The 18,616-nt window shown below is 39.2% G+C and overlaps 1 protein-coding gene across 1 annotated transcript; it reads left to right on the top strand.

The window, feature by feature from the left end:
* Positions 1-3,944: 3,944 nt before the first annotated feature.
* Positions 3,945-18,087, top strand: DIPK2A (divergent protein kinase domain 2A). Its single transcript, XM_032193567.1, is given in 5 exon segments — positions 3,945-4,565; positions 4,567-4,599; positions 12,421-12,535; positions 12,538-12,723; positions 15,249-18,087. Coding segments are annotated over 5 exon segments (1,287 nt in total). The 3' UTR covers positions 15,581-18,087.
* Positions 18,088-18,616: the final 529 nt, after the last annotated feature.

Below are 18,616 nucleotides of genomic sequence, written 5' to 3'. Positions count from 1 at the left end.
GTAGTTTCTTGTATTACAGATTTTCACCATTTATAATAAGGTAACTTCATTAACAGATGCACAGTCACCAATGAAAGAATGCGATTGATAAATTAGAGAGTTGTTTTTAGTTCTTTTCTTGCAATCTGAATAATTACTTGTAAAAGAATCCTTTGAAATCAGTGATATCAGGCCCAGGACAACACACTAAGAGTCCAAGCCCATGTCCAATCAGTAATCCATTAATTTTGTCTTATCGGGTTCATATGAACATATGTGACCTGACATATAAGACAATACAATCTGAGTACATTTCAGGAGTGCAACATTTTCATGACATGACAATTCTGATTTCTAAAAAGCAAAACTTTGCAAATTGATCGTTCAGTGTTATACAGGAAGAAAAAAGTAATAATAATAAAAAAAACCCTCTCCACAGGCAAACCCGAAAATCCATGTTAAGCAATGATATACATTTAAACAAATGGCATTTATCAAGTGCTAGATAATGCACATAGAACTGCCTAAACAAAATCAAGCTACAGGTAAGTGTAGCAAAATTTCTGCACTGAAATAAAAGAATGTATGTGATTTGGAAATCTTTTATGGAAAACTGTGCTGTAAGTCTGAAGATGAAAACACAAAATAATTCTTTGAGAGGCTTCAAAATTCCAATGAGAAACTAATTAAAACAGACTTCACACAATAACATAAACACTGCCACCTTATTGTTACAAAAAGAATTTCATACTGCATGAAATTAGAATAAAAACAGACGTTGACCTTCAAGGATAAAAATAATGATCACCTTTGATTTATACTTGAAAAGGTGAGGAAGGGAGAATTAAAAATGCTTTTGCATATTTTGATATTCAAGTTTGGTGCTGTAATCAGCAAATGTGCAAATCATGATGATAAAGCACATTTGCTTGAAGTTGATTCAGCAAAATAACATAATGTTATTCAGCTGCTCAAAGCATATAATACTTAGCAATTAAAAGGAAAAAGAAATTGAGGAAAAATGCCAAACTGCTCAAGGCAAAAATTCTACAAAGCCAGTATATCTGTGTTATGTTGCTGCACATACAGTATGTTATGGGCATGAAATTCAAGTTAATTAAAGACTTGCTGATTATTTATAGAAAAAAGTAACGTTATCACTTATTTATCATTTTTGCTCGTAATCTAAGCAGGAATTAATATTGTATATAGACAATTAAAACACTGTTTTACCGGAATTGTTTACCAGTAAATGAAGGATACTACCTCCCAGTTCTCATGTAACAGATTAACCTACAACACCTTTTACGTGATATTTTTTTCCAGAACTACATACTAATTTCATTTTGCTGTACAGTAAATGATACAACATAGTAAAAGAGTTTTGAATCCACTGAAGGTAGAACACAGAACACAGGTTATGCTACGTATCCTCAGGCAGCTGTGAACAACCCTCTTGGTTGCTGAGAGAACTGAGATAGGTGGTTGGATGCACAAACAGATTACACAGCTTAACTGTATATCCAGATTTCTGCAAGTATGTTATGTTCTCTTTTCTCCCTAGAGACCAAATCTGAAAGATGTCTGAAGATATTGAATGTAGATTCTGTAGATATCATCCAATGTAATACTGCAAAATACTCAGAAATTTGAGGCATGCCCATTGCAGGCCATTCCTGCGACATATGCTTCTGAACTCTGTATATGTGGTCAGTCTGATGCACAGCATGGAAATAAGTGAACTCTGATTATAAATGTGCAGAACTTGCACTAGTTGTTCTTTTGAGCACGTCTTTCAGACTTGCCTGGTTAAAGCTGCAGCTATCCCTATTTAGAAAGTGGCAAAATGATTATGTGACTGAATGTGGGAATGAGTCTAGTTTAAAAAAAAAAAAAGTCCACTTACATTCAAGGTCTATGCATAACTCCAACATGAGATTGTGATGGAAGGCATAAAAAAAAACATATATGGAACTAACAATAACAGGAAACTGTTAGAATGATGCTTCACAACACACAGCAAAACGAGACCTCACTGCTGATCTACTGCAAAGACCTGTGTGACTAAACTAACCTGCTGTGCATCAGAGATCTTCATGCACTTGCTCTGCACTGATGGTCTGCATTTTCATTCTAGTCACTGGAATCTTTGATGAATTACATTGTCATATATAATGAAGTCTTCACAGGAAAAACACTGTAGTTTTTGGACTTAGTCAGAAGAAAGCAACTCTAGAAAAACAGAATTTGAAGTGCATGTATTAAGTGCATGATCTAGTTTGTTTTGCACTCCCCTGCACCTTGAAATGGATTCCCCTCCCCTCTTGAAATGGCTCATTCACAAATCATGCTTTTTAAATTACAAGCTCCATATATCATTCCCAAAGAATTATTTTTGTTATCAAGCGCTCTTCCTCCTTTGCTTTTCCTTAGTAACTCTGTCTCTACTTTACTTTTCAGCCTTAAGCAAAATATGTAAATCTGAATACAGCCACACTGTATAAAAAGGCAGCCTCTACTTCCTTAATCCCTCAGAAAGTATCCCAAGTATCCCCAAAGTCTCCTACAAATACCAACAAAACCAGAAATATTAGCAACTTTTATGTAGCTCAGAGCAATTATTTTATTTTTATTTTTTAAGCATCATCTTTATTTATGGATTTACAATGCAAAAGGCCTTAAGAGCACTACATTGTTGCTGGAAAAAAAAGTATTGGTTAAAGTATTTAATAGCTTCTTTGTATGTAAAATGATGTTTCCATCTAGTAAAGACTAAACTGTTCTGTTAACATTCAGAAGAATCAAGCTGTTTCTCTATATCCAATTAAGAAAGCTTGAGAAATAAGAATCAAGTAAGCAATGTATAACTAAATGTAAATTCAATATATTTGTTTATATCTGGATTTCTTAGTGACTTAATAGACAAGTTCCAGTAAGTATGGTAGATGAAAAAAAACACTACCAGAGTGTAAAGAAGGCTGACCATGTTTGTCTACTGAAATTGGAGTTTATATCCAGAAAAAATCAGCTCAGCTTTCAGGATCAGTGTGTCCATGGTAAAGACCTGAGTTAGGGTAAACTGTATGTATGTATGTACGTGTACTAGTGACTGGGGAGCGCAGAAGACGGGCTGGCGCCCCCTTTTCAGCCACAGATCGGAGGACCCGGCCAGTCCCGGACTGCCGTGAGGAGTTTCGGGGCCCCGCGTCGTTCTGTGAGGAAAAGTGGCGGGGGGCAACGGCGGGCACCACCCCGCGCTGCCGTCCCTTCAGGGAGAGCCGTGGCCGAGCCGCCGCTGAGGGGCAGCGCCGAGCCGTGGTGCCGCCGTGACGGGCTGGGGACAGCGTCGTGACAGGCGGGACTGTGTCGTGACAGGCAGCGATGGAAACAACGATTGCGGGAGCTGAGGGGGGGTCGCGTTAAGGGCTGCTGACGATCTCTGACCTCCCCTCACCATGACCGGAGAGCGGGTGGACGGAGGCTGCCAACGACATGGCGGCTACACCGCCCGCCCCTCCGCCCCATCTCCTGATGGGAGGTGGGTACCGCCCCGCCCCCCCGAGCCCCGCCCCCGGGAAGAAGCGCGTACACCCCGCACGCGTCACGTGCAGCCAACTGCCGCGGCCGCCGCCGCTCTCCCTCCGAGGGCCCCGCCCCCTCCGCGGCTGGGCGGGGCGAGGCGGCGGCGGAGGCGGCGGCGGCAGGAGGGGGTCCCTCAACGGCGGCGGCGCCGCGGCCCCTCCCCGTGGGCGTGCCCTGCCGTGGCGGCGGGCTGCTGGCGCGCCCCCCGCGCCTTCCCCCCGCTGCCCTCCCCCGCCCGCCGTCCCCTCAGTAACTTGGCCGCCGCTCGTCGGGCGGGCGGGCGCTGAGGCGGCCAGTGCGGGTGCGGCGGGGCTGAGGGAAGGCGGGGGGGTAGGCGGGAGGGCCGGGGTCCGGCCCGGCTCGGCTCGGCTCGGGCCGGGACGATGCTGCGGCTGGTGTCGCTGAAGTTGGGGCGGCTGTACCGCTACGTGAAGCTGGCGGTGCTGGGCAGCCTGGCGGCGGCGCTGGTGCTGAACACGCACTCGCTGCTGGCCTCGCTGCAGCGCAACGAGCTGGCGGAGCGGCGCTTCCTGCAGCTCAATAAGTGCCCGGCCTGCTGGGGCACCAGCTGGTGCCGCAAGTTCCTCAACGGGCAGCTGCGGCTGGAGAGCTGGGGCCGCCTGCGGCTCCTCGACTTCTTCAACGTCAAGAACGTGTACTTCGCCCGCTACGGGGAGCCCCGCGAGGGCAGCCGCCGCGTCGTGCTCAAGCGCCTGGGCTCGGCGCAGGAGCTCGCCGACATCGACGCCAAGATCTGCCGCCGCGCCACCGGCAGGGGCCGCTGCGACCTCCCGCAGGCCCTGCACGCCACCGAGTTCGCCAGCCTCAACGGCGACGTGCGGCTGCTCACCCCCGACGCCGTGGAGGGCTGGTCCGACCTGGTGCACTGCCCCTCGCAGCGCCTGCTCGACCGCCTGGTGCGCCGCTACGCCGAGACCAAGGACTCGGGCAGCTTCCTGCTGCGCAACCTGAAGGACTCGGAGCGCATGCAGCTGCTCATCACGCCTCGCCTTCAACCCCGAGCCGCTGGTGCTGCAGGTGGGTCCCCTCGGGGGCGCCCCCCGCGGCCGTGCCCCCCGTGCCTCTGCGACCCCGGGCCCTTCCCCGGCCGGGGGGGGGTCGCAGCCTAAAAGGTTGGTGCCTAAAAGGAGCCCCAAATCAGCGTGCCTTGTCTGCAGTGACACGTTTTATATCCTTTAAGGGGGCTGATGGCAAATTGGTAGGCAGATTTACAGTACGTTCTAAATTTCGGGGTTTATTCAGGTTTTTAATTTAAAAGCTTACAGTAGACCGCTGTCTTCTGTGGCACCGCTTGCTGCACCCCTCACACATCTCTTCACACCGGGCAGTGCTTCGCCAGGCTGTACATCTCAGTGCCCAATGCCGCTGGGGTAACTACAAGCGTGTTGAGTGTAAGTTGGGTTCAGCATTGTTCTGTCTAGCTACAGAGCCGTCCTCGCTTCTATCCAATTCTTTTGTTCAAAAGAGTATTTGCAAATGCATGTGAGAGCATCACTGCATGATTGCAGTCATGAACATCTGCTGTTTCTCTAGGGAGAAGGCCAAGAAATTCCAGTGCCCAAATTTCTACTGCTGTGGGCTTTGACCTCCAGCAGATCCACCCTATCGATTTATTTCTAGACAGTGTATTTATGAACTATACTAATTTAAAAACATTTTTGGCTAGCGTGCCTTCAGCCTTCTACGCACTGCTCTTGGGGCTTGTTTGCAAAGTTCCCAGCTGACTTCTCAGCAGACCTGGGGGTACAGAGTGTCGCTTCTGTTCTGCTCTAATGTTGCTCCAGAGCACTGTGAATAAGGAAACTCCACATAAATGAGAATACTAGAATTTCTTTGCTTTGCTGAGTATATTTGGAAACTTCTTGAGAATCGGTTTGTTTTGGCTGTGGTTCATACAGCTTACGGTTTAGGTTTTGAACACGTGTTCCAGAATACTGAGTGTATGTCTAGGTGGCTTCAAATTGCTCTGTATGTTTCTCCCAAATTTGTTGGGATATTGCAGCCTTTAGGACAAAGCTTGTGGCAGAGTGACATTGCTTATTGTTGTGGGGTGCCTGAAAGGAAGCAGGCAGCACTGGCTGATTCCTGTCAGCTCCTTGATAAGTTGTGGATGAGCCCTGAGGCTTTCAGGCAAATTTTGTTGAAGTGATGAAAGTCTTGGACGCAGAACTTAACAAGGGCTTTGCCCATCAGAGCAGGTCAGATTGGTGGGAAGGAAGGCAGCTTTTACTGATCTGCAGTGTAGTCAAATTCTGGCACCTCTAATCGAATCAAAAGTGTTTTGCAGAGTATTGGAAATTGGGATGAATAAACATAGCTTGGAAAGCATTTTGAGGGAACTTCAGACCAGCTTTGTGCATTGCAGAACTTGTAAAGTTAATGTGTTCTCCAGAAGAGTGTTTGGAAACTTCGCTAATGGGTAATGAAGGCTTGAATGTCTTCCCTTGATTGGGAATGACATACCTTACCTATGTGACCTGAATTAATTTCCGCACTTATGTAACACAGCAACTCCTTTCTCAGCCTCTACCAGACGGATATGTAAGGGATGGATAATTCTCTGTTATGCAGCTTTATAAGATGCGAGATACTGTCTGAGAGGAGAAGTTACTGTTCAGAAGTGATAACTGGCTACTGATGCTTGCTTGTGCTTGTACACAAGATACGTGAAGCATCTTAAGGTATGTGCCCTCGCCATACTGCAGGAAATATATTGTTGTGCAAATGAGACCTGGAGGCTTCTTCTAAAAAATTAGCTGTTTCTAAGAATGGAAGCCTGCATGATGTCACATGAAGAATCAGACTTTAATTACAAGGAAAAAAAAAAAATAATAAAATTGGTGTATTTAATTGGTGCTTCTCTTTGGTACCAGTAAGTACAAGGAAAAATATTGCCATTTTTTTGCTGTGAGCTTTTTGTGAAGCACTGCTGTGACTTTTAAACGGTTGTGAATGGAAGTTTTGATTTAGACGTGGACATAACTTCTAAACTCTTGGTGCTCAGTGCATTCAAGTTCTGTGTCAATCAATGCATAGGCGCAACCAAATATAAGTAGACAGTGAATTTAAAGCCTGGTATTTGGCTGAAAAAGTCACTTTAATCATCTACCAGAACTAGTAACATGGATTTTTATTGAAGATTAGGATTTTACCTTGAAGCCTGTTTGGAATATGGATAGTCCTAAAGTGGTGGTGCTTACAAAATTCATATGGTCACAAAAGCTTTTCCTCTAGTAAGTTTTCAGGTGGGGCTTTAACCTCACCTGGTATGATAGCATGGTATTTTTCTGTTACAAGGCTATGAACAGTAGTAACAAAAAAAAGAAGGCAAATCAAAAAACAGTTTGGTATAAATTACTGCAATCCTAATTCAGTGGTGGTATTTTAATAGCTTTCCTGTTAACATTCGTTATCCACACTTGTTAAACAGTTCCATAAGTGTATGCAGTGAAGAATTCAACCTGTTTTGGCATTTTACTTCATGAAGTAAATGGAAGGACAGCTGCATTTTTATTTGGTACAGTTTATATCTTTTCTGTGTGTTAAAATATCATTTTTACTTTGTAAAATCTCACCAAACTAGTTAGTACTTACGTCCTTCCACATTTTTAATCTGAATTCACTTTGGAATCAAACAACCTACATGCGAGGGTTTTATTCTTTATCTATCTATCTATCTGTATTTAAGTTCAACGTGTAGGTGCTTAAGATTTAACTTCGGGCAAGTTTGGGGTTTTCCTTCCTGTTTCAAATAATCCTCTCGTACAGTAAAGGCAACTACTTCTTAGTATATTTGTGTTGCTTTCAAAGGAAAGTCTACACAAACTTTGCTGTTAAAAGTAATATTGTAAAAAGTAAAATAAGTAATGTATAAAGTAAAATAAGTAATATTGTTGTCTTTGTTTCCAGCTATAGAAGGTGGTTGTGAATTATAGCCAGAGTGCATTAATGCAGCCTTTTCTCCAACTGTAGCTTTTATCAAGGTTGTGTTTTCTCTGCAGAATCTCTATTATGAGAATCTGTAAAGGAATAATAGTGAATGTATTTATTGCATATGTAATCTACAAGTCTCAAAGACAATTATTTTTCCAGCTCTAATAACAATTCCAAGATCTATATGGAAAATAACTGTATTTCTGCATTGCATACATTGTGTAATTCATTGCTCTGCTCTCAGATGTACATTAAGGTGTCTAAATACTTAAGCTTAATAGCTTAATTCTTTCAGCTTCTGATCATCACTTATTCCTTGTGTACAGACCAGCTGTATCTCTGTTCCGGGTATTGTAGCTCTCCATGAATAGTCTGTTGCCACATAACATTCTTCTGATTTCTCTGTCATCATTATTTTATTTTTTTACTACTTTTTGTTCCAGTAAGATCAATAATTGGCATCTGACAAACAGTAAAAGATGAACTGTGTGAAGTATTAGTTTAACCAAGTGTTTTAGAGAATTACTTTTCTGATCTGTACCTAACTCAGTATGAGTTATTTCCTCAAGCCATACATAACTTAGTAAGAAATGAATTCTTCTTGCCTTGGGTTTCTCGTTTATTTATTTATTTTATCATGCAGCAATTCTAGCAGTAGGCTTTCTGTAGCTCTAGTCTAAATACAGTGGTAGAATGCCATTCAGTTTTAGTGCTTGGTGTCTTTTAAGCTTTCTCCATGATTCAATTTTGGTGTTTCTGACCGATAATTGTTATGTTAAATACCAAACAGAGGTTTCAGGGCACTTACCCACACTACCTTGTGTGTCCTATATGGACTTGTAGGACTTGATTTGGTTCCCAGCTCATAGAGATACCAGGTAGTACTTAGAGGAAAGTCTTCAACATTTGGATATACTGAAATCTGATTTGTATGAAAAAGTTTAAAACCTGGTTGCCTGAGACCAGTTGCTACTTAGTTACTTAGTTGTTACTTGTTATAGTTGATTTGATTATTTTTTTTTTTATCACTTGCCATTTCCTATATTATTCAAATTTAAAAATCCATTGAAGCATGCACATGTGCGCTCGCACACATCACACCTGCATACCAAACACTGAAATGCCAGTATTGTCCATTTGTTTCTAGTATATCTATGTAGGGGGGAAGCTGTGGTTTTTTCCCTGCAGTATGGAAGGAGGCTTTGTTTTAGTCTCCCACATTTTGCAAATTTCCTTCAGAAAAAAGGGCAGGCCATCTCTGCTACCAGTTCTTTGCAGTGATGCATTCCAGACTCATCACTGATGAGAAATAGATAGTGATCATTGTCTGTTGCAAACTTACTCTGAACAAACTTGTATGGGCTACAAAATAGTGTGAATGGTTAACAGCCACTCACAACATTCAATTTTCTTCACTAAGATTCTTGCATTAAATCTTCTTGCATTCATCCCTTTCCTTGAAGAAAGGACATTTTCTACTGAAACTATGAAATATACCGTTTACAGTTCAAGTGTGTTCAGCTTGATCATTGAGCATCTTCTGAGAGGGTTTAGATGTAGGATTGTCTGTGTGGTTTTGTTCCATGGTATGTAAATTAAGCCAGTAACTGGTAGAAATGTGCGAAAATTGAAGTTGGGTAAATGAAAGGAACCTGGTTTCAATGGGATTACTAATATTTCAGTGAAACAAAATGTGCTCTTCACTGTGTGCCTACATGTATAGGCTATCTGTCTATATAGCCTATGCAAACACAGCAGGTGCACGAATGCTCAACTTCTGTGGGAATTTCAGAAATATTAAATAATTTGGTATAGTTGAGAATGAAATGGTTTTCATCACACTTGCATTCACAAATACATTAAATCTTCTAAATATATAATACATTATGTATTATATATTATGCCTAATGTATAATATGATACATTAGATCTTCTAGAAAGGATCAGTTCAGATCTGACAAAAGAAAACATCTGTTTCTAGAGTATGCTTTTTAACTTCCTCTACATCTGAAAAGTTTCCCAGTAAAATCTGCTCTCCTAGCCTGCGTGGCTCTGGAGCTGGACTTATTTGCCTTGGTGACCAATGCAGCCTTTCTTCTGTTTGCACTGCAGAATCAACAGTGCTCTGTGAGAACTAACTCTTTTCCTTTTGAGGAAGAGCATCTTATTTAAATTGTACTTGCTGTGCCAGCTTGTGCCTGGGCAGACAGAGATTAGTAAGATGAATTTAGCAAATGTGTTGTGGAGAGGTAGTTCTGCCATCAAGCCTTTAGAGGCATGACAAGTTGCAAGCAGTCTCCTTTGTGTGTTGCATATTTGCATATATTTTTTTACCTTTCATCATATTTAAGGTGTAGTTCTTTGTGGTTTTAACATGGAACTCAACTTTATATAAATATTGGTAGTGACATCTTCTAGAGTAGTTTTGAAAATGAAAAGTTTTTTGAGATGATACAGTGGAACAATAGCTCAAAGATGCCAATTGTCATGAGCTGTGCTGTTTTTTTTCCTTTGGATTTGACTATTAAGGTGAATTATATGCTTGATTATGATAAACTATTATTCTTTCACGTGTCTAATTGCAAGCGTTTCTGTGTTACTGCAAGCTACAATAGGCCTTACCAGCTTCAAGCTGCTCAGTTTTTCCTGCACGATCTAGTTCACAGCTCTGAGTGTTCAAAACCAGTGGCAGACTTGTCTGTCTTCTCATGTTTAGACAGATGGAAGTCAGGAAGACAAATGCATTAATAGTGTGTTTTATGCTTGGGTGAAATGATAAATTCATCCTATTAATTCTCAATATTTCTTCCGAGACTGAGACTACAGCATATCTTTTTTTTTTTTTTTTTTAAAAAAAAGACCTAAGTGTGGTATTATTCCTTAGGAACAAAGTGTCCTTTGTCCCTCTGACAGGGTTTGTTTAGGGTTTTAAGGCTTGCTTGCTGAGACATCTTGTAGCTACTCTATTTAGGGCACCAAAAGTACTTTTTGGTGTACGTGACTCTGGGAACACAGTCACAGGAGTTCTGTTGTATTAATTGTTTTCCATCTTTCTGTTAGACGATTATCCATATTGCTTATTGAATAAAGATGATAATTTTAATGAGGGAAAACTTACATAGTTGTAGCTTTTCTTGTACATTACTTTATTTTAAACACTTAAAAGCGTAATTGTCCATGGTTTTCATGACATTTGTGTGTATATTCACAGAGAAAATCCTAGTGGGTGTATCAGAATTGCAGATTCATTTATCAGATGGATTTTTCTGACTGTGAGCAAGAAGATAATTTTGATCTTAAGTGTCAAATGCAAAGTTGTAACTCTTCAAATAGCATATTGAAGTACAAAATGATCTGATCAAATATTTATGCTACTAATATTTTGAGAATTAAAATAAGAACTATGTTGTCCATTACTGTACAGAAGCGTGGGATTTTAGGCTGGTATCTCTTAAGCTTTTTTGTTTCTAAAAGCAGTTTGTTTGTGGAAACCATGTTTAACAACCATACAATTTTGCGTTCATGTCTTAGTGGCTTTCAAAATTGAAATATATTTAAAAAAAAAACATCCTGTTAAGTTAGTTGTAATTTTAATCAGAAAAATACTTTCAAAATAGTGAAAAACGTTAAAAAGACGAGACCCGCGCTTCAGTTGATATTATTGTCAAATTCACCGAGTGAGTGTAAAACTGCTGAATAGGGCACTTGAACATATTTTTATCCCCTTATTCGGCTGCTGGCTTGGGTAATGAAGTGTAGATGTGGCTGTTACATGCCAGTTGGAAGGGAGCCAGCACAAAGATGTTGTTTATACATGTGCAGATGTTGGCAGGATTCCCTGTACTCCTCTTGTCAAAAGATCTTTTTATTGCCACGGTGTTATAAATATATCTGTGTAACAGAATGGTATGGGGATACTTTGCTGGTACTGTTTGGGAGGTTTGCTTCTAAACAAACAAAACTGATCCAAGAATTTCTTGTTCGAAATGAAATTTGGTATACTCAATGCAGGAAGTGTAATAGATGTGTTCGGAGGTAAGTGTGCCTTGGTGACTGACACTGTGTGTTTAAATTCAGTTTAAGCCATTACATAAATCCCTGCTGATGATGAAAAGGAGCGGTCCTGTTAGCTCTTCCTGTCCCCTGCACCTGGCTGTGGAGGCCTCCCTCTGTCCGCTTTCCAGCAGCAACACGATGTGATGGGTGCTACCTCTGGCTGCTGGTCCAGCTGAGCATCAGCCCGGCAAGCACCAGCTGTGCTGCCCTCCTGGTGGCACACAGGAGAAGATGGAAATAGATGTGTCTGATGGACTGGGAGGAACATATACCCCTTCCCTTACCGTGGGAGCATGGCCTTGGTTGTGTTCACCTGCTTGTGTTTGGGAGGAGAGGCAAACAGAGTGGGACTGGAATACAGGAAATGAGAGGGGTGGAAGACAAAAGGAGTAGGGTGGTCCAAAATCATACCTAAATACAAAGAGTGGGTATTGTTGCTGTAGCACTTTGATTTATTGCACTAAGGTGTGCTAAAATGGAGCAAAAACAACTTTTCAGGCAGTGTACTTGTTTTAGTGCAGTAGATATGTATAAAGCACCAGTAAATAAACATAGTTGATGGAAGAGTGTGTGCATCTGTGTATGTACGTAACGTATGTGACAAGCTCAACACATGTATTTTACCTCAGGTCCTCACGCCCTCGTCTTCAGTAGTCCATCAATGCATTTTGCACACATAAATATATTTTGTGTTGTTTTTCTTTCCAAACTTAGAGCTATGTGGAAATTATTTTTTGCTAGTATTGATGTATGTTTACAGGTGTTTCTCTCTAAATTCTATTGAACAACCTGTTCAAGTACAAGCTGTTCTGTATTAATGAAAACTTTAAATGTTTATTTTTTTTCTAGAGTTTTCCGTCTGATGAGGGGTGGCCGTTTGCAAAGTACTTAGGAGCATGTGGAAGAATGGTGGCTGTCAATTACGTTGGAGAAGAGCTGTGGAGTTACTTCCATGCACCCTGGGAGAACGAGTGGATCTGGCCTGGCAATTAATTGAAATAGCTGAGCAGCTGACAAATAATGACTTTGAATTTGCACTCTACCTCCTTGATGTCAGCTTTGACAACTTTGCAGTTGGACCAAGAGACGGGAAAGTGATTATTGTGGATGCAGAAAATGTTCTGGTAGCAGACAAAAGGTTAATCAGACAGAGTAAGTCTTCTCTTACTTTGCCTCTGTGTCTCTTGCTTCTTTCTCTGTGAGCACTGTATAAAAAGTATGTGTAGGTGCTAAAAAAACAAACAAACAAAAACCAAACAAAACATTTTGTTGGCTTCACAAGTAAAATATTAGTTAACAAACTAATTAGTTTTCTTCTAAAATTACACTACTAATTAGCTTGACCAATTTGTCAAATTTATGAAGCTCTGATTTTACCTGAATTTGATTTACATGTCCTGTTAATCTCTGTAATCTTGTTTAAATGTCTCTGTGGGTGGGGGTGGGAGGAGAAGTTCAGGACAGACTTAGGCAATCAGATGGATGGATAGATAGACAGATGGGCTGGCTGGCCGACTTGCCTGCCTCAGCTGAAATAGGGTCCTTTTGGCTTTTCCGATGCCTGTAAGAAGGAAGTCTTGGCATTCTGTTTGCTGATAGCAAGACAGTCTTGCTGCCTTTTTTCCAGTAGTTGCCTAGCCTGCCTCTATTTCAACTATTCACATAGGTGCTCTGTAATAACGGAATTGAAGGGTTGGATAACTTTAGTTTTTAGTGCTGCTTCCATGTAGGAATAGCGAGAACTTGTTCATCTTTCTGCTGACTATAAATGCAGTAGTAGAGATCTTTTGATGAAGTGGCATTACATGAGTTTTTACTCCTTTTGAGCTTATAAGGAAAACTTTACAAACCTAAGGGCTGGAGACATTAAATGTGAAATCCGAGATTCTGCAGGATTTTATGGCAGTAAGCCAAGCGATTCAAATTTGCTTTGGGTGGATGGATTTTTTTTTTTTTTTCAAGCCTTGCAAATATACGTCATATGCTGTGCTACTAAATTAATTTTAATCTAAGCTCCCTGAAGATGTGCAAGTATAACACCACCACCAACAAAAAAAAGGATACATAGTTATAGAGAAGTGTGTAGATAGAAAATATACTGAATTATATGAATATACCAAGAAAAACTTTTTATGTACTGGATATTTATTATGTTTACTTCATTTGCGTGTCTATGAATATTGAACTTTCACTTTTTTCCAACTTCTTAAAATAATATTAAGTAGGACTTAATCTTTCTAGCATGTCTGAATTGCTCAGTCACAGATGACCAAATGAACTATTAAAAAGCTGATGCATGCATGGAATAGTAGCAATTAGCATCTTGTATAAGCTGAATGCTGGAAGTGTCTTACATCTGTTGTCTAGTTCTCAGACCAATTTGGCTCTAACTAGGGTTTTGCTGCATCAGTTGTAATCTAGCAATCAGAAAACAAAACAAATGACAAGGAATTTCTCAGTTGTCATATAAGCTTGACATTTAATGCTGATTTCGTTAATCTCCTGAGAAGTTTGATTAAACAATCTGTTTGGAATGATTAATGTGCCTATTTAGATACTTGAATACGCGCACACTGTCCAGTTGCACTGTACAGTAATAACTAATTTCACTTCATGTGGTAGATTATATCTGAGTCTGCTTAAGCCTTTTTCCAATTTCTCCTGCAATGCTGACCTTTTCTTCATTTTAGGCATGCTGTTCATTGCACGAGTTTTACATGGTATTTTCATAGCTTAGCAATTATTCCTCGGTTTCTTTTTTTTCAACACTGACTTTCAGTGCACATGAGTGAGTATAGTAATAGCTCAGAGCCTACCAAGCACCGGGGAAGTTTTTCTTTGTATATCACAGTGCTCAAAGAGATCTACAAAACTAGGGGATGTTAGTAGTTAGCACTTAAAAGGCACATCTGTAGTTACCGAGATAATTCCAGTGAATCTCATTTTCAGTTAAAGCAAGCTTTATGATAAGACCGCTAGTTGTACCTTCAAATTTTTATACTTTTAAAAAATATATGTAAAGAAATGTCTCTGCATGTTCATAAATGCTGTTTTGATTTTTGAAGAAAAAAGTAAAAATGAATAGTTTATATATAATAAGTAAGCTTTTGTATACACAGTTTTTAGTTACTACTGTGTCTAAAGTAAGAGACTGGACCTTTATGTCAATTAATTTGCAGTGTTTGTTTTTTTTTTTTCTTTTGTGGTTTGGTAGACCACTTGCCAATGTTATAGTTCCTAGGCATCTGGAGAAACCAAATCTAACTGTTGCTAAAATAAATCATGTTGCTTGCTTGTTTTTTCTCTCAACTCCAGCTGCAAATCATTCTCTTGTAGTTGTTTGTGCTACATTTTTCCTTCTGGGTATGTACATGAATTTGGATTTCTTCTGTTTTATTTGCTATTTTTTTGTTCTTTTCTCTTTAGTTATTTATTTTATTTTCTTTCTGGCCTTTATTTTTGTAGTGATAGAACCATTTCAGCAGATGGGCATATCAAACTGTCAGGTGAAATCTTGGGAACTGGAACATTTAAGAGTGCCTTTAAACAGAGCTGGTTTATAGCTTAAATAGCACTAGTTTTCTGTGTATCAAGCTGCTGATTATATTCAGATGCAGATATGCTCTTTTCTCCTCTTGCTTTTTTTTTTTTTTTAACTGTCATCTTATATTTCACAGATAAACCTGAAAACTGGGATGTATGGTATGAAAGCAAATTTGATGACTGTGACAAAGAAGCTTGTCTGTCCTTCTCAAAAGAGATTCTTTGTGCTCGTGTCACTGTGGACCACAATTATTATGCTATTTGTCAGAACCTTTTATCAAGACATGCCACGTGGCGTGGCACTTCTGGAGGACTACTTCATGACCCCCCTGCTGAGATTGCCAAAGATGGCCGCCTTGAAGCCTTGCTGGATGAGTGTGCCAACCCAAAGAAGCGATACGGCAGATTCCAAGCCGCAAAAGAACTGCGTGAATACCTTGCACAACTCAGTAACAATGTGAGGTAGTCCACAGGGAAAACTTCTTGCAACACTGGCTAAAACACTATTGCAAAGACTCATAGAAAATGAAGTCTTGAACTTACGTGTTCAAAAGAGAAAATAAAGAAGTGAAACTAGTTTATCAGTTTTCTAAGTACCATAAAAATAAGATTTTATGGTATTATAATGTTCCTTTGGAAACAAACAAGGTACTTACTGAATCAAAACTTGAGCTACTATTGACTCTTCTCCTTAGCTATTTACAAGGGAGTTGGTCAAAAATGACTGTGATAGCTTAATTGACAGCTTGTGTGTCAAAGGGTACTTTACATAAAACTGCATTGGTATCACAGTTTTGTGAAGCTAATGTTCTTACTTGGAGAGTCAAGTTAGAGTGATGGTCTGTTTTAAAGGCCTTTTTCATGACATCATTGTCTCACTTTTGTGTTTGTTTAAACACCTTGAAGTGGCATTTACTTACAGGTAAATATAGCTGTCTGCATTGTTTCAAATTTAACAGGCTTTCATGTTAATGCTGTGCAGTACATTCCTACAGTGAGTGCAGGATTCCCACGTTTACTGTCTTAATTTTAGGGGGTTTTACACTGTATTTAACTATGCTTAGATATTGTGTGTTTTTTTTTTTTTTTAAGGTCATCATAAACTCAAATGTTATTTGAATTCATTCATATTGAATTCATTTGATGTCTTTTGTAGTTCTACTATTGGAGATAAGACTTAAAAAATTTTGTACAATAATTACATTATCCGTCATGCCAGTACACACACGACTGTTCAGCAGGAAATTGCAGTATGAGCAAACTCTCATTTAATAGAGATTATTTGAGAATTACGGAGAGACTAAGATAAAAAGTTCTGTATGAATTTAAATTGGGGATAGGAGCTTGATTAAAAAAAATTCACTACTCCAGTGTAGTTGAGCATTAACCAAAAAAAATGGTTTTGTTTACTAGTTCCTAAATTAAGTGTGAAGAAAAAAATACTGTGCTGTAGTGAAGCTAATAATTCTCAGAATTCAAATTTCATTGGTGGTTGCTTACTGTTTGCAGAACTTATAAAGATATGCTCTTATACTAGGAGAAAACCCTAATTTGAATAAAAGTGTTGAAGACTGGCAACTTGTTTTTGCATCATTACCAACTCTGCTGAATTAAAGTCTAGTCAAGTTTACTGAATATTCATATTTTAGTTTACCAGCTAAAATGATTAAACACTATACACTCCAGACACCTTCTTCTTGAACAAAGTTTGACTATTCCCAATACAGTTAAAACTGACTTACTGAGGTCTGTGTAAATCTGAATGTCTTCTGATAAATAACATTTTTTTAAAAACCTCAGTTACTGTTACAAGATCTCACTTCAAAGCTTACTTCTCAATTATTTAACAAGGAAAATGAAGCATTTTAGTAAAGTCTTACTCGTAAAACAATGCTCTAAGGAAATGTATGCATATTATTTCTGGTAACAATAATGAAGAAAGCTAACATTTCTTAAATGTGTGCATAAAACAATATTTCACTCAAACTAAAGATTCTGAGTAAGATAGTGTGTATGCTAATTTCAAGAGCCAAGTCTATGCAGTTCATACTGCATCAGAAGACTGATGGAAACTGTTGCTTTACCAAATTGTTACAAGTGCAAGGTGAGGAAAATAGCAAGCTCGTGGCTCCTTCTCAAAAAGTGCAGCCATATAAAGATGTGGTGTGACTTTGATTTCTTAGATGACTATATTAAGGATATTTTAGACTTCTAAATTCTCATTTCATCATCTTTGCATATATAGTTTAATGTGCACCAGCTATTGTTTTCTGAATTTGGAGGATTAAGGCAAGGCAAGTTTAAATTTTCAGTTCTACGCTCCCCTTGTTTGAGAACTGTCCTACATACTTGCTCTGGCATATGCTGTCAGAGAGTGTTTGTGTGATTTTTTAGTCATAAAATCTACTTATTTAAGAAACTAGAATAAAGCTAGGTAATGCTACCCTACCATAAAAGCCTTGACTTATTACTAAAATTGATATATTTTTTTTTTTTACCATCCAGCACATTTCCCAATGAGTGAGTGGAGTATGATTGTTAAAGTTTTAGAAAAAACAAACACTGCCAGTTCTCATTACTACTTGAGGTGTTTCTGTAGCTGCCAGAATGTCCTATCACATCTGCTTTGGGGTTCAGTTCCCTCAGAAACAAGTTACTAAAGCCAATTGTAAAAGGAATTTGGAATTTTAAAAAATACTACAGGGAAAACACGGAGAGCAATAAATCTTGGTCAGTTTGCACCTATCAGATATTTATTGTATGATAACAATTTATATTTTTAGTCATTGCCCATTATTATTAATGAACATGGTGAACTATTTTTGAATGAGATGTTTGGGGTTTGTATGTGCATTACAATTGTCCTTTTGTACTGTACGTTACTGTTTGATTGGAATATTTTATCAAAACTGTCTCCCTGTGCCTTTATATTACAAGAAAGTTGTTTCTGCAACTTCTAATGATATTAATAAATAATACTTTAAGAATCTCATCTAATTTATTTATTTTCTGATGTCATTTGTTTAAGATTGACTTAGTCCAGGCTGTGTTAAAAGATACATTGAACTGTTATTGTAAGTGCTCCGTAGTCAACAGTGACAGCAGCAAGGAACATTATTCTTCCCCTCCTTCTTTAAAATATAATATCAAAATCATAAGTGATCTCTCAGGAATCTTTTCCTATTTGAGCTTATCAGACGTAGGACTCATTTTCTTGAAAAAAAAATATGATTAAACCATACCTTCCAGTTTTATGAACTGAAAGATTAAATATTTTTAAATTGAACAAATTGGTGTCTTCCCTCTTTGAGGAGTTTATTTTTCCATGTATTTGGAGTGGTTCATATTGCTAGTACCATGGTCTTCCAAGTAAAATATTTTAGTGGTTTGTATGTGTATATATATGTATGTATGCATAATTCCTGATGTTTCTTATTTTCTCTGGATTTTTCAGAAAGCATTTGCATTTGAAATTAACACCTGCAGTGATACCAGAGCATGA

Source organism: Aythya fuligula, chromosome 9, assembly GCF_009819795.1.
Source record: "Aythya fuligula isolate bAytFul2 chromosome 9, bAytFul2.pri, whole genome shotgun sequence".
In the NCBI taxonomy this organism is placed as follows: domain Eukaryota; kingdom Metazoa; phylum Chordata; class Aves; order Anseriformes; family Anatidae; genus Aythya; species Aythya fuligula.
The sequence above is the reverse complement of the archived record's forward strand: the minus strand, read 5'-3'. Positions and strand labels throughout refer to the sequence as shown.